General features: G+C 41.1%; 1 protein-coding gene across 1 annotated transcript; it reads right to left on the bottom strand.

The window, feature by feature from the left end:
* Positions 1 to 358: 358 nt before the first annotated feature.
* IL26 (interleukin 26) lies at positions 359 to 6,713 on the bottom strand. The gene is made up of 5 exons (XM_074901675.1): positions 6,543 to 6,713; positions 6,122 to 6,178; positions 4,565 to 4,696; positions 531 to 596; positions 359 to 445 (listed from the first exon to the last, which is right to left on the bottom strand). Exons 1-5 carry the CDS (start codon positions 6,711 to 6,713, stop codon positions 359 to 361), a joined length of 513 nt encoding a protein of 170 aa, XP_074757776.1.
* Between the last annotated feature and the right edge of the window lie 6,713 nt (positions 6,714 to 13,426).

The following is a 13,426-nucleotide window of genomic DNA, read 5'->3' as shown; positions in this document are numbered from 1 at the left end:
TGTAATCACACAGGGTGGCACAAGGCTGTCTGGTCCACACAGTAGCAGATTTCAAGTTACAGTTGTGCAATGAGTCTGGGGCTGCCTGCAAGGCAGCTGGCAGCAGGAAGACAAGAAATACTTCAGCATGCTGTAACTGCTCTGGATGCTGCTCTTGTACTGCAGGACAGACTTGGCCAACCATGAAAGATCTTGAAAATCCTTCTTTATGCCACTGTATTACAGAGGCTTTTCTTCAGTGGAAGGGAGTTACTGCCAGGCCCATTGTATGTCCAGCTCTCGGTTGATTTTCAGGACTTTTGGGTGAGGATCTGTTCTTAGCACAGAAGTAGCATGTTGTCTGTTGCTTCCTCGTTCTTCATACAATGGTTTGTATGCAGGCCTGAATCCAGGGAAGGAGAATATCCAGCTCATGAATGGCCTTGTAGATTCCCTTCTCTCCAAGCTGATGAGAAGATAAAAACATAAGAAAAGAAACCACCCATGGATCTTGAACTGTCCAGCTGGGAGCCAGCACCTCCTGCTCTTACCTTAAGAAATGTTCTCTTTAACTTTTTGACTGCAGAAGTTATCCTTGTGGATGGAGCACATGGAAGCTGAAGGGATGAGAAGAAACCGAAAGAGCTTGTTGCAGCAAAGATGCTGATGTAAAGACATAGTGATGAGGAAGAGCCCAGCCCACAGTGTGGCACCACAGGACTACTGGTAAAATGTGTGAACTCAGCATCATTTCAGCATCTTCTGCTATGACAGATGTGTTATTTTACCCATGTGTTTCCTGGCAATTTGAGTTCACAGCACAAAAATTGTAATATGAGTATCAATGAGTCTTCTTATTAAACACTTGCTATTTATCTCAGGGATCTTTACACTGGTTGCAGTTACAACTTGTGTACAGTGCAGCCTAGCTCTGAGATTCAAGGCCCTTTAAAACTTTGAACCTTCAGAGAAAATGAGGCTAAGGGCCAAAGCACAGAGGGCAATTTTGCACATTTCTGCAAACCCTTCAAATATATTTGAAAGTTAGTTTATGCTTCTTCTGACTTTCCTACCCATTCCTTCACTACCTGGCTAATTACAGACTAATCCTGCACCCTTTTGTCAACATAAATTTTCCATTAAGATCACTGGGAGTTTTCCAAGCAAAACCCTACCCAGCTCCTAGGCACCCCACCCAAATCAGTCAACAGTGTCTTACTTGTAAGTTCTGGCATCCCGCTATCCCCACTTTGATACCAGAGACACAAAGCTGTGCTATCGCCACAAGATTTGAGTTGGAAGCTGGTTTTAGGAAGGAAAGAGCTGATCATCCTACAAGACCCGAAGGCTGCACACCGGGTTTAACCCAACCAGCTGGCACATCATCAGCTCAGTGCTCTGTCCTGGCACCCTGCCAGGCTGGGCCCTGTCCTTGACACCCAGCTCTGACAGAACAGGGCTGGCCAGCCACAACGGGGTCAGCTGCTATTCCTGGAGCTGCCGGGCTGAGCTTTCTGAGCCGATTCCCCAACTTCCTGGGTTTTTCAAGGGGAAGAATCATTCTTTGAAGGAAAAAATGGAAAAATCTGGTATTTTCCAATCTACAAACAAGGACAACATGTTTGAAAAGAAAAAAGGCAGAGGTCCTCAACTTATATGAAAAGAGATGACTGCTGAAATAGATGATTAGTTCTTCTTTCTGCCTCACAGACAATACTTTAAAAAGGACCACACATATTTTAAAGTTACCTTCTCTGCTTCTTAAAGTCATCTTGCAGGATAAAAGTGTAAGAAAAAGCAACTCTAATTTGTAAACCTTTAAAAGCCTTCTAACTAGGGCAGTTCTTTCTGACTTGGGGCTTTTTTTTTTTTAAGGTCATCTTGTATGTTGCAGATTTCCACAGAAATCATTCGGTAGCACAACTGACCTTAAATGACTGTGCTGGATTGAGTGGTAATGCACATTACAAATTCTGTTCTTCCTTCACAAAGAGCAAGTAAACAAATGCACAAGCAAGTAATTCATTACAAGCAATGCTGCAATCTCTGTTCAAGGTCTACAAGTTCTGCATACAATGATAGAGCAATGATTAAAAATCCTACAGTGAGTATATTGCTTTTCTGCACTCCACTCAAATACAAGAAAAAACTTCCATATCTGCTATTTATGTAGGAACATAAGTCTGATCTCAGAAGCAACTTCATACAGTTCTCAGCAATGTTGCTGAATAGGGCACATGAGCTAATAAACAGAACAGTGGTACTGCAGGTAGATGCTCCCAGTATCTAAGGAAAAATGCCTGTTCCCTTTACTGTCCAGTCGTAGCCTAAATGAAAGAGCCTGGTTTCACTGGAAAAAAAAAAAAAAAAAAGAGATTTAAGGTTTGAGAACCTATGTATTTGGGGAAAAAAGGACTCAGGCTTCTAAATCATTGGAAAATATTAATATTCCCTTGTTTGGACAAAACCAAGAACTAGCAGGGTGAGAATCATAATGATAATATGGTACAAAGTCTTTGAAAGTGGTTTGGAGACAAATATTGTTATGATGTTTAAACAGCATACATGCCTCTGGCTGAATTAAAGCCTAAATTTACAAAACAATATAGGGTGGGTAAATATATAAAGATATCACTGTTTACCTCAATTGTATAAAAAATTTTATCCTTGAAAGATAACAAATTCATTACATAAGTATGTTTCCATGGTGGAAATTCCTTCTGATAAACATAACTCACCTAGATAATAAAAATAAAACAGCTTATGTAGATGGATGAATGAGTTTATTGAGGAATACTATGATGAAGAAATCCCAAACTTGCTATTAGCAAAGGATCCATTACTTTCATTCTGTTCACAGCTTCTATTGTTCTTTCACATGGTTTTATATCGTTGGCTTTGAATTAATATAAACACTTTAAAAACTATGTTTCCAGAAATGAGATGTCTTCTAGAAGATCGTGACAAGCCATCATTTGTCAAAGAGCTAGTTTTTTTCTACTAACAGAGGGAGTCTTTTCTCTCCTATCAGTATTTTTTAAGATCCAGAAATGTAAATTGTTCTGTTTAGACTTGTGTTGAGTAAGATGTTGGCCCTAATTATGAAAAAGAATGCAGGAGCTCTGAGAAATCTTCAGCATTTTGTCTCCGTACAGCACAGAAGAAAATGTGTTACTAAGTTACATAGCAAACTCCAGTCACTGATGGCATTTCAGAATAACTGATAGTCTGCATTCAGTCACAGTTGACAGTGTGAACTCCTCAGCGAGTATTGACACTTGTATAGGGTATAATTGCTTTTCCAGACAAGAATGAAATATCTGTAAAGTATATTATAGCATAAAATATCTGGAATTTTGACAGACACAGAAAACCACAGCAGTGTGTTGAATGCTGTGAATAATGACTGTAAATTGCAACTGTTTAGCATGGTTTAAATGCAGAACCTGAAAGCTAGTAGAGTTTTCGCCTATTGAGATTTGAATCTTGTTACGTTCTAGAAATATTCCAGTTGTGTTCTCTGCAAGAGAACTCTGAATCTGCTTATTTTTGCATTGCAAATATTTGTGTGCATGTAGAACCAATGTCCTTTTCTTTCATGCTACGTGCAACTCAGATTAGACAGTTTTGATTCATTAACACTTCATTGACTTCTCATCCTGCCCTCACTTTTTAAAATTACTGTAGACATTTGCCTGGATATCCATGGCTATATGTCACTCTAAGTCATCCTCTACTTTCTGGGACACTGTGACTTGTGAGGACTGCAGGTTTAAGTGAAAAAAAAATTAGCCATAAGACATAAAGGTTTAAGAGTCACTCTGTTGTTAATCATCTACCCTTAGAAGAAGATAAGAAATGATCCACAAGTGACAGTGTCATCTTACCATCATAGTATGTTAGTATTGCCATTTATATGGGCAAAAGTGTGCTTTAACTGCTGTCCTGTTGTTATTTACAGGGTGGGATGATGACATGCTGTTGGTAAAAATGCCTCTTCTCTGGGACTCCTCGATCCACTCTAGGGACAAGAGACAGAATCGCTCCCTGCTCTGACTGTGGGCATAGATGACACATGGAAACTGTTCCAATGTGCTTCATAATTGTAGTCCCTGCTTACACATGAGACGTCACCACCTCTTCCAAAATTCAATATGGAGGAGCAGAGATGACATGTGAGTAAAGATTACACACACCCAGTGGGCACACTGTTGAAGAAGAAAAGCATAACCAGTGTTACACTGTGGAAACTTGAGGAGCCACATTTCTCCCTGTGATTACCCTGTCTCTTTGCAGCTTTGGTGCTGAGAGGGCAGCACAAGGCGACATCATCATCAGGGAAGTGGCTTGTCTCCATGGTATCTCCACCACCTTGTCTGCTCCCCACAAGCTCACTCTGGGAGGAAACGAGCAGCGTTAAACTTCCCCAGCCCCAGCAGGGAAGCCCTCGGGAAGTTGGGTCCCCTCTGATGTGGGGCACACTGTGACTCTGAATCACCCTCTCTTTCTGCTGAAAAACTGTGATGGAGCCTTCCCTAGCCTTTCAGCTGGACAAAGTTAGTTTGGCTCTCAGGAATATACTCACACAGACATTCATGTTAGCTTTCAGGACCTGGAAGGCACTAATAAAATACAACTTGTCACTTCCTACTCCAAGATGACTGAAAACATTTTTCACGTAGAAGGAGAGGAGCTGATCTCGAACATTGCAGTTTGTCTGAAAACAAAGCAGGTAAAGAGGTGCCAAATGAAAACCTCACAAGTCAACTTCAGTCTAAAACCTCAGCCTTGTAAAAATATGCATGTTTAGAAAGCATATAATCAATAACAACATTTCCATAAATTTTAGTATCCCATTGAATTTCTTCCTTTCTTTTTAAACAGCTCAATGAACCCCTGTGGTTTCTGAAACAAACGCAGGAGGATGCTGTGCTGGCAGCCAAAAGAATATTAGTAAGACCAGCCATGAACAGAACTGTCAGCATCAAATCTATTTAACACACGAAGAATAAACGGAAGATAAATTGGGGAGTTAAGTCAGACCACCTTGGCCAAATTGTAAGAGTCATTGTGAGTGTCACTGTTCCATTCCTCCACCTCAGTGTCCCATACCATTCGAGATGCTGTAGGGTATCCCACACATCCTCAATGGCTGCTCCAGAGACCAGTCATCCTGTACACCCTTCATATCTTCCTGGCCTGTGGGGTCTCTTGGATACCCAAAGGTTTTTAAAACGGCTATATGCCTATTTTTAGGCAATGGAGACAAGTATCAGGTGTGAAATTCCCATCAGGAGGGTAATGCAGCTGCAGATTAAGCCACCCAAATACAGGTGTCCATGTGTAGGTCCCATAGGCAAGCAAGGATCCTTCACTCCCCAGATAATCAATGAGATCCAGGAGAGCTCAAAGTCCAGTCTCTACTTAAGGATAAACTGACTCAGCTGGCCTGGCTGACTAGATCTCTGTATTAAGCAAGTTAAAATATCTCACACAGTTGTAGTCACTTACAAACAGGCACCCCAAGTTTTGTGTCTCACTCCCATGCCAAATTACACTGGGGAACTCTGATCTCCCTCTTCCAGTGCACCTTCAGAGGTCAAAGCCCAGAGCAACTCCTCGGGTGTCCCGGCTGCTCTGCAGCATCCCTGGGCTATGTGTGGTACCACACACCCTCAGCAGAAGGTGCCTCAGCTGCCGGGACAGTGGCTGTGGCCCTAGCCCTCATGTGAATGGGCTGGTGCCTGAAAGCATTGCTGAGGATGATCACAAGCAGCCAGGTGCTCACAGGAGGAGCAAGTGCTACCATGAGCACACACCTCCCTGACACCTGCAGACGCTCTCACCCCAACTCCCCTGGCAGAGCACTGCTGCAACCATCTAGAGACAAGTGCCTCCAGCTAGGCTTTCCAAGTTCACCTCTTTCTCCCCTTGTCTCCCTTTCTATGGGGCAGAGATAATACTCTTCATCTAAGTGGAGGACTTCATTAAACATATGGCTTTCATAAATATAATGTCCTTCCCAATCAAACATAAATTATTTTTGTGTCAGCTGTCATTCCTTTTGATCATGCATTCTTATCTCTACTGACCAAAGGAAAATCAAAGTAAGAAAATGGAAAACCAATAATATAAATCTTACCATAAACAGCATTTTTGTTGTCTTTTTAAGAAGTCTTGTGTTCTTGATGAGATCCTTCTGTAAAATATAGTGTGCTAGTATTAATTAACCTAAGCAGAGGAAGGCAGACAGTTTTAAGTCTGGTTTGTACAAAACTTAATATTAATAATAATAATCATCACCATCCTATTCAAATGAGGACTCAGCAAATCTGTGTTCCAATCCCAGCCTAGCTACAAACTTCTTCCATGGCAAATTCCTTGGCAAACTCTCTATGCATCTTCCTTTTCCCTGTCTTTACAAAAGGAGAAGTGGCTTTACTCTGTCTCTCAGGGCTGTAGAGATCCTTCAGCTTATTAAAATTTCCAAGTGCTCAGTAATGAAGCCAGTAAAGAAGCATCTACAAATAAAATAAACTTTTCAACTATTGGGATCAACTTACAGGAACAGATGATTTAAAACTAGTTGCCTTGATATACAGGTTCTCTGTCACTTGGGAGAGGAGTCCTTTTCGGCAAGTGTGCTTTCCAGTAGGTGACTTTTTGCCTTCCACAGTGAAAAGACAAAGCAGAACTAAAAAATGCACAGATCTGAAAATAGAATATACTTTCATCTTCGCTCCCAAATCTTCGTGCCTCTACAGTTCCAGCAGCGTATGTGATACAGCAAGACTGCTTAGATGACAGAGGTTAACCTAATTTTGTTAACCCTCAGAGCAGCTTCTACACTGAGATGCTCACGTAGATAACCTATTGCTCATGTGCTGGCTGATCAGTATTGTTGCTGTGCTTTTTTATACATCTTGCTCCACTTTCAACAAATTTGACCACAATCATCTGTGACGTTTTTCTAAACGATATCTCCATATTTACTGGCAGCAGGGTCAAGGTTTCCAAGAAAGAAGAACTTCCCTCTCATATGAAAAGTCTTCTTTCATTTAAGTGGTGGTCAAGTGAGGAAAAAGGAGTTGAACTGGTTAGTTTGGTTTTGTAACAAAGTGTACAAAATGTGTGAAATTTTTTTTGATTTTTCCACAAAACCTTACGGCAGCACTTTTCTGAAAGGTAAGGTCCTGGAGAAAAAAAAAAAAAATCTTTGCTAATTTACCCTAAGAAACATTAGAAAATTAATTATCTGTAAGGAGGTTGGACTGCACTGTCTTTAAAACTTCACTGTCCAGTCTTTAAGTGTTTTGTTTCAGGGGTACAGCAACTAGTAGCAAAGGAGTTTGCTGCCTATTTTAATCTCTGCAATTAGTCTTTTCCCAGGGCAGTGTTAGCGCTTGTAGAAGCAACAGGCTGTTTGGCGTGAAAGAGGAGACTCCAGGGAGGGCTCTGTTCAAGGACTGGGGCACACCTGGCTATCAAGTTGCCTCATGACCCTGCTCAGAGCCATGGGCACTGGGATATAATGTGCAAGGCCCCAGCATACCCACCACACATGTGGTAAAAGTAAAACCATGGAGTCAGATAGTCACTATTCTACAGAGTTTCTCAGACATTGGGCAGTCTATGTCTCTGGTCTGTTCTGAGACAGCCAGATGCTGAGAGTTTCTCAGGTACTACTCCAGACATGCAAGGAACATCACACCAAGGGTAGACTTGGAAATGCTTAAGTGACTCCAGCATGTGAGGTTGTTAAGCCAAGAAAGGATGTAAGTCAAATACCAAAACCCCTTGGACTGGTTGAGGTGTATACAAGAAGATGGAGAAAGAAGTTTTTGGTCCAGCATAGCAATACTTCAGCCTACAGTGATACCATTTTTGTTGGAAGTAAAGGCAAGCTCTTGAAATGTTCACCCAGGAGAGAGATTTTTACCCCTTTAATGTTTCAAGAGCAACACAGAAGGACTTAAACAGATCAGAGAAAATTATTTAAACTGCAACTGATACCACTCTGTACTGGGTCTGGCTGAGCTGGAATTGGTTTTCCCCTATAGCAGCCCTCACAGTGCTGTGGTTTATGTTGGGAGCTGGCAGGGTGTTGATAGCACCTCGGTGTTGTGGCTACTGCTGAGCAGTGCTTACACAGCACCAAGGCTCTTTCCAACATTCCCTCCCCCTCCCCAGTGGGACGGGGTGGGCAAGATCTTGGGAGGGGACACAGACAGACACAAGACAGCCGACCCGAACTGACCAAAGGGATATTCCAGACCATATGATGTCTGCTTGGTATAAAGCTGGGAGAAAGGAGGAAGGGCGTGGGGTCACCCTTGGTCCTCAGAGACAACCACTACGCGTATGGGAGCCCTGCTCCTGAGAAGGCCCAACATCGCCTCTTCATGGGAAGGAGAGAATAAATCTGTTTTCTTTTTTTGCTTCCATGAGTGGACCTTTGCTTCACTTTGCTTATATTAAAACTGTGTTTGTTTTACCCACAAGGTTTGGTCTACCTTATTTTCTTTTCTCTCTTTGCCCTGTTGAGAAAAAAGGGAAAGGGAGGGGAAGTGATAGGACAACTTGGTGGATACCTGGCATTTAGCCAAGGTCAAACCACCACACACTCAAAGGGACTTTGAGTTTCCAGTGCCAGCAGCAGAACTGTATGCCCTTCTACGGCACCACCAGTGTACTCAAGCCAGGGTCATGACCTGGCTTTGGGAGGAAGAAGGGTTAGATGTGCTGTAATAAACTCATCCAGCCTTAGTCTCACTGGCCATTTGCACAAACAAACATACATGCAGCAGCCTTCAGGCCAAGCTGAACACGAATCCAGCTTCAAGGAACCCACCTGTAACAGCTCTTGAAAAAGCCTTTTAGCACAGGACCATCCACACATCCCAGCAGCTTCACCAGCACTGAAGTGCTGATGGGGTCCAGGGACAAAGAGGACTAAGAAGCGGAGGGGAGCTTAGACTTTTGGAAAGTGGAGATGATGGAGACTGAGGCCCTATATGTGCATTTTAGTGCTCATTTGAACTGTGGTCTGTACTTAAACTCTTTAAATGCTATCAAGCTTGCCAGATGAGGTGCACCAAACCTCAGAGTACAAGGTATGTGGACAGCAGATTAACCACTTACTCCTACCTTGTTCCTGGAAAAGGATCTCAGGCAATAGCAAGAGTAGAGTCAGAATGCAAAACCGCCTTGGGTTCCCCAACGTGTGTAACTCCCTGGTCAACAGTTTTCCTCTAAATGGAATAAAGGGGTCATGTAGCCAGTCTGTAATGGCTTTTCAGAAGAAAATAAATAATTTTCAACATCTCTGAGACTTCTGATGTTGCTGGAAAACCCTTGAGCCCACAGGTTTCATTTTGTCTGTTCTGTGATCTCCACTGCTTAGAGGGCTGTAGCAGTGACACTGTTGTGTTGGGCTCTAGAGACCTCCACACATGAATCAGCAAGCATCTTACTGAATTGGCTAAATTTTCAACTGAGTGGTGTAAAAGGATGCAGATGGATGCAGATGCATGGTGACTATATTTTTTAAAAATTATAAATAAAAAGGAAATAAGACTTTCATATCTCTCCTCTCATAGAAAGATGGTGGGTACCATTTAATATATGATCTTGTAACATTAGTGACACTTCCACATTTTTTGATATGCTGACTTAATTACTAGGCAGAGAATAGCAAATATTCTTTAACTTTCTCATCTGTTACTTCAGAAAAAAGATGGTCTCTTTTGGGATCTAGTGTAGTGCTTTGTACACTGGATTTTAGTGCTACTTTGTCACTGAGATATAATTATAAAGTTCAAGTATAAATATTATAGAATACCAAAGAACCAGCATTATTCAGTATTTTAAAGTTATATGAAGCAGATTAAGAAATTAATTCAGGGACTCCAGCCCTTTTAGCAAAGACTAAGAAGATAGGCAAACTTTGTATGGTTAGTGGAACTGAAATATCCAGAGCCAGAGGACAACGCAACACACAATCAAGCATGTTGACTTTCAAACCTAGGCTGGGAACCATGGGAATTCAAGGAGTCTGTCCAAAGGAAATAGGATCTCTTCTGAGGGAAAATTTTAGATGTACAGTATCAGTGAATACTTAAGGAACAATACAGTAGCAATAACACACTCAAAGTTAATGTGTTAATTTAATACAAGATGTGTAGTTTATGGTCACAAGAATGAAAGGGAAAGAAAATAACTAAAAAAAAAAAGAAAGAAAAAAAAAAGAAAAACTAACAGACTTATTAGAGGAGAAAATCTTGCCTGATTTACCCTGGCTAGAGACTAAATTTCAAAGGCGGCTGTGTGTGACCTATGTTCCACATGAGTGCATGAGAACACCAGCCTGGAGAAGATCCTTTCTTCACTGTCTTCTTGTGAACCATGGGATTGTCTTGATCTATATGAGTTCATTAGATATTATTAATATTAAATTATCTTTATGTAGAACAACCAGATACATCTACCACTGCTGCAAAGTTTTGTTAGTCTATTTAACATAACAATCATGGTTGTTTTGCAGCTTAATTGGCTTTCTGATCTCCATCCATAAAAATCCTCATCGAGTTTCTTAATTTCGAATCCTCACCTTTCACATTTTCTGTTCATTTTATTTTCTGTTAGTATCAAAATTAGTCATGCACTTCCTACAAATGTTACTCATATTAGCTGCTTCTAACATTATGCTGTCTCTTAGGTCTATTTTCTGCTATTTCTTTTGTTCCCTTATACGGTTTAATTCACTTTGGTTATCAGAAAAATAATAGATCTACATGGAGAACTCCAGTATTTGTGCTGGAAATGTGATTTGATGAGTAACTATGAAGTCTAGTGAGATTTTCCAAAAACTGAATGTGACAATACTACCATAGGACATAAAAACTGAGATACCCTAGTGCCTCCATTTGAGAAAGAAGTTTGGAGTTGAGCATCTCCTAGCATCCAAAACTGATTATGAAATTTTATGAACATGGTTGTAATGAGCATAGGCACATAGGTAAGCACAAAATACCCACCAATGTTTGAACACTGTTTCTTGTAACAATCTATTATTATAATAGTAACCTTTAGAGCTGCTACAGATTTTGTACAACTGCTGAACAACTATGAGCCAATTTTTCAGACACCCATGCAAACTCAGCACATAAGCACCCAACAATTCACTGCCATCAGCTTCAATAGTCATAAAAGTCCAGGGAACAACAGAATAGCATGACCAGATGGTACTAGCAGCTCTTCCTTAAATATTGTTAAGGTTAGGAAAAAACCCTACATAACTGAAATTGGGACAGTCAAGATGGCTAAAAACATTGGATGCCTAGGATTGGATGGTAGTCTGGTGCATTTCTCATCCCTAACTATGAAATCACTACCCTTGTTCTCATGACACGCCCACACTACATGGTACCTGTCCTGGTGCCCCTCAGCTGCCTTTGTTGAAGTGCAACAAAGATTGAGGTTGGAAAGGACCTCTGGAGGTCATCCTGTCCAACCCTCCTGTTCAAGCAGGACCACCTAGAGTCAGTTGCCCAGGGTTGTGTCCAGTCAGGTTTTGGATATCTCCACAACCTCTTTGGGCAACCTTTGCCAATATTTGGTCACTCTCACAGTAAAACACTGTCTTGCTGTGTTCAGATGGAATTTCATGCATTTTAATATGTGCCTATTTCCTCTTGTCCTGTCACTGGGCACTGCTGAGAGAAGCCTGGCTGTATTCTTTACTCACCATCTCAGGTATTTATACACACTGATAAGATCACCCTGACCCTTCTCTTTTCCAGGCTGAACACTCCCAACTCACTGCTTCTCCTCAGATGAGAGATGCTCCCATACCCTAATTATCTCTGCAGCCCTCCAACACCACAGCTACACATCCACCACACTCAGAATTTTTTCACTCTATGCCTTAGACAAAATTCATAAAAATGTTAATGCATTAAGTAAAGCATAAATCAGACTCAAACCTAGACGAAGAAGACAAACCAAACCAAAAAAAAAACCCCAAAACCCAAACCAAACCCAATTACATATCCTCTGGGCATTTGCATCTCTTTGCACTTTATGAGTAACATCTTTTGAGTAAGCCTCAAATGTGAGTTGCTATAAAACATGCTGTTAATCTGCTCTCATCTTCAAGAAACACACTGGTTCAAGTGGTGGATCTCCCTGTGCTACTGGCCTGGTTCTGTGTTTTGGTTTGGTGACACATGGCCAACAATTGTCTGTCAAGCTAGTTTTACTTCAGCCATCTGTTAGGAAGGTCTCAGCCCATTCGGTCTTTTCAGAGACAGATTACAGAGTATATTCAGGGTCTAGTTTGAAATCACCAGGTACTAAAACTAAATTTTTGTCTCTGTGCACAGAAAATAGAAAACAGTTGAAGTTTTCAAAGCAGTAGCAATTTTTATGGCCAGCGATTAGCTACTGTGAAAGAATGCTCAGCACTTTCTGAATATCAAAAGATGCCTTTCAAATGTTTCCAGCTGTGAAGTTAAAAATCAGTAATCACTTCATGGCTAGACAAGGAGCTGAATTTGACATAAAACCTTTATGTATATAGTCTTTACTAGTCACATTCTTGTAGTCTTATATTTGAGAAAAAAGATTATGAAAGAGATATGAAAATGTGTTTGAGCATGTTCACATCGTTCCCATCAACCAGTCAAGTGATCTCACTTAATGACAGTGATTCAGACCCCAAACTCTTTAGAAAATATTTGTCTGTACCACCAAACTCACACTAGGAAATCCCTGTACAGCGGTATTTCTGCAGAGTGTACAGATGTGCTCAGCAATAATGGACAGCTCAGCTTGCCCATGTAGGCAGGCAGCGATTTCAAACTCCTCATTTTCTCTTGCAACATAGAGGAGTATTTAAGAGTCTGTGACCTGATTTTTCTTGTGATTTCATTGTGGCTTTATAAAAAGGTTGTACTAAAATTATGAAAGGAAAAAACAAACAAGATGGAAACCTGGGCCTGATTCTGGGGTAGGAGGATGCCCACAGCTGCTAGGCTGGTGGCATCGGGTTGGTTTGCATGGCACTACTCTTACACTGAAAATCTCTTTCCTTCTACCTTTGTGCACAATTTTTCAGTTTTATCTCTCCCCCTAATTTTTTTCACCCTTCTTGCTTGCTTCTCTTTTCAAATTTAGACAGGGTGCCCATACAGCTCTCTGAGTAGCATCAACTGGAAGCTGGGCTAGAAGACTGTGAAGCTGCAGAAACTACAGCCTCCATCCTGGAAAGATTTCTTGGTGTTGGAAAAGAACATTTGTTAAGACATGAACTGAGCAGACCGCTCTGAGGTGGCTGTGTCCTGTGAGAGACAAATTTTGAAATGTAATTGAAAATAGTAACGAAATATAGAATTTCTGGACAACATTCAGAAACAACAGTGATAATTTAGGACATACAGACATATAA

Source organism: Athene noctua, chromosome 3 (genome assembly GCF_965140245.1).
Source record: "Athene noctua chromosome 3, bAthNoc1.hap1.1, whole genome shotgun sequence".
NCBI classification, from domain to species: domain Eukaryota; kingdom Metazoa; phylum Chordata; class Aves; order Strigiformes; family Strigidae; genus Athene; species Athene noctua.
Note: the sequence above shows the minus strand (reverse complement) of the source record. Positions and strands in the feature narration are given on the sequence as shown.

What these genes read in the sequence shown, in the direction of transcription:
- IL26 (XM_074901675.1), bottom strand. Translation starts at nt 6,713, where the DNA reads ATGAAAGTATATTCTATTTTCAGATCTGTGCATTTTTTAGTTCTGCTT. An exon ending in GTTTTAAATCATCTGTTCCT is followed by an intron (nt 6,179 to 6,542) that starts GTAAGTTGATCC and finishes TATATTTTACAG; the next exon opens with AAGGATCTCATCAAGAACAC. An exon ending in TAAAGAGAACATTTCTTAAG is followed by an intron (nt 446 to 530) that starts GTAAGAGCAGGA and finishes TCTTCTCATCAG; the next exon opens with CTTGGAGAGAAGGGAATCTA.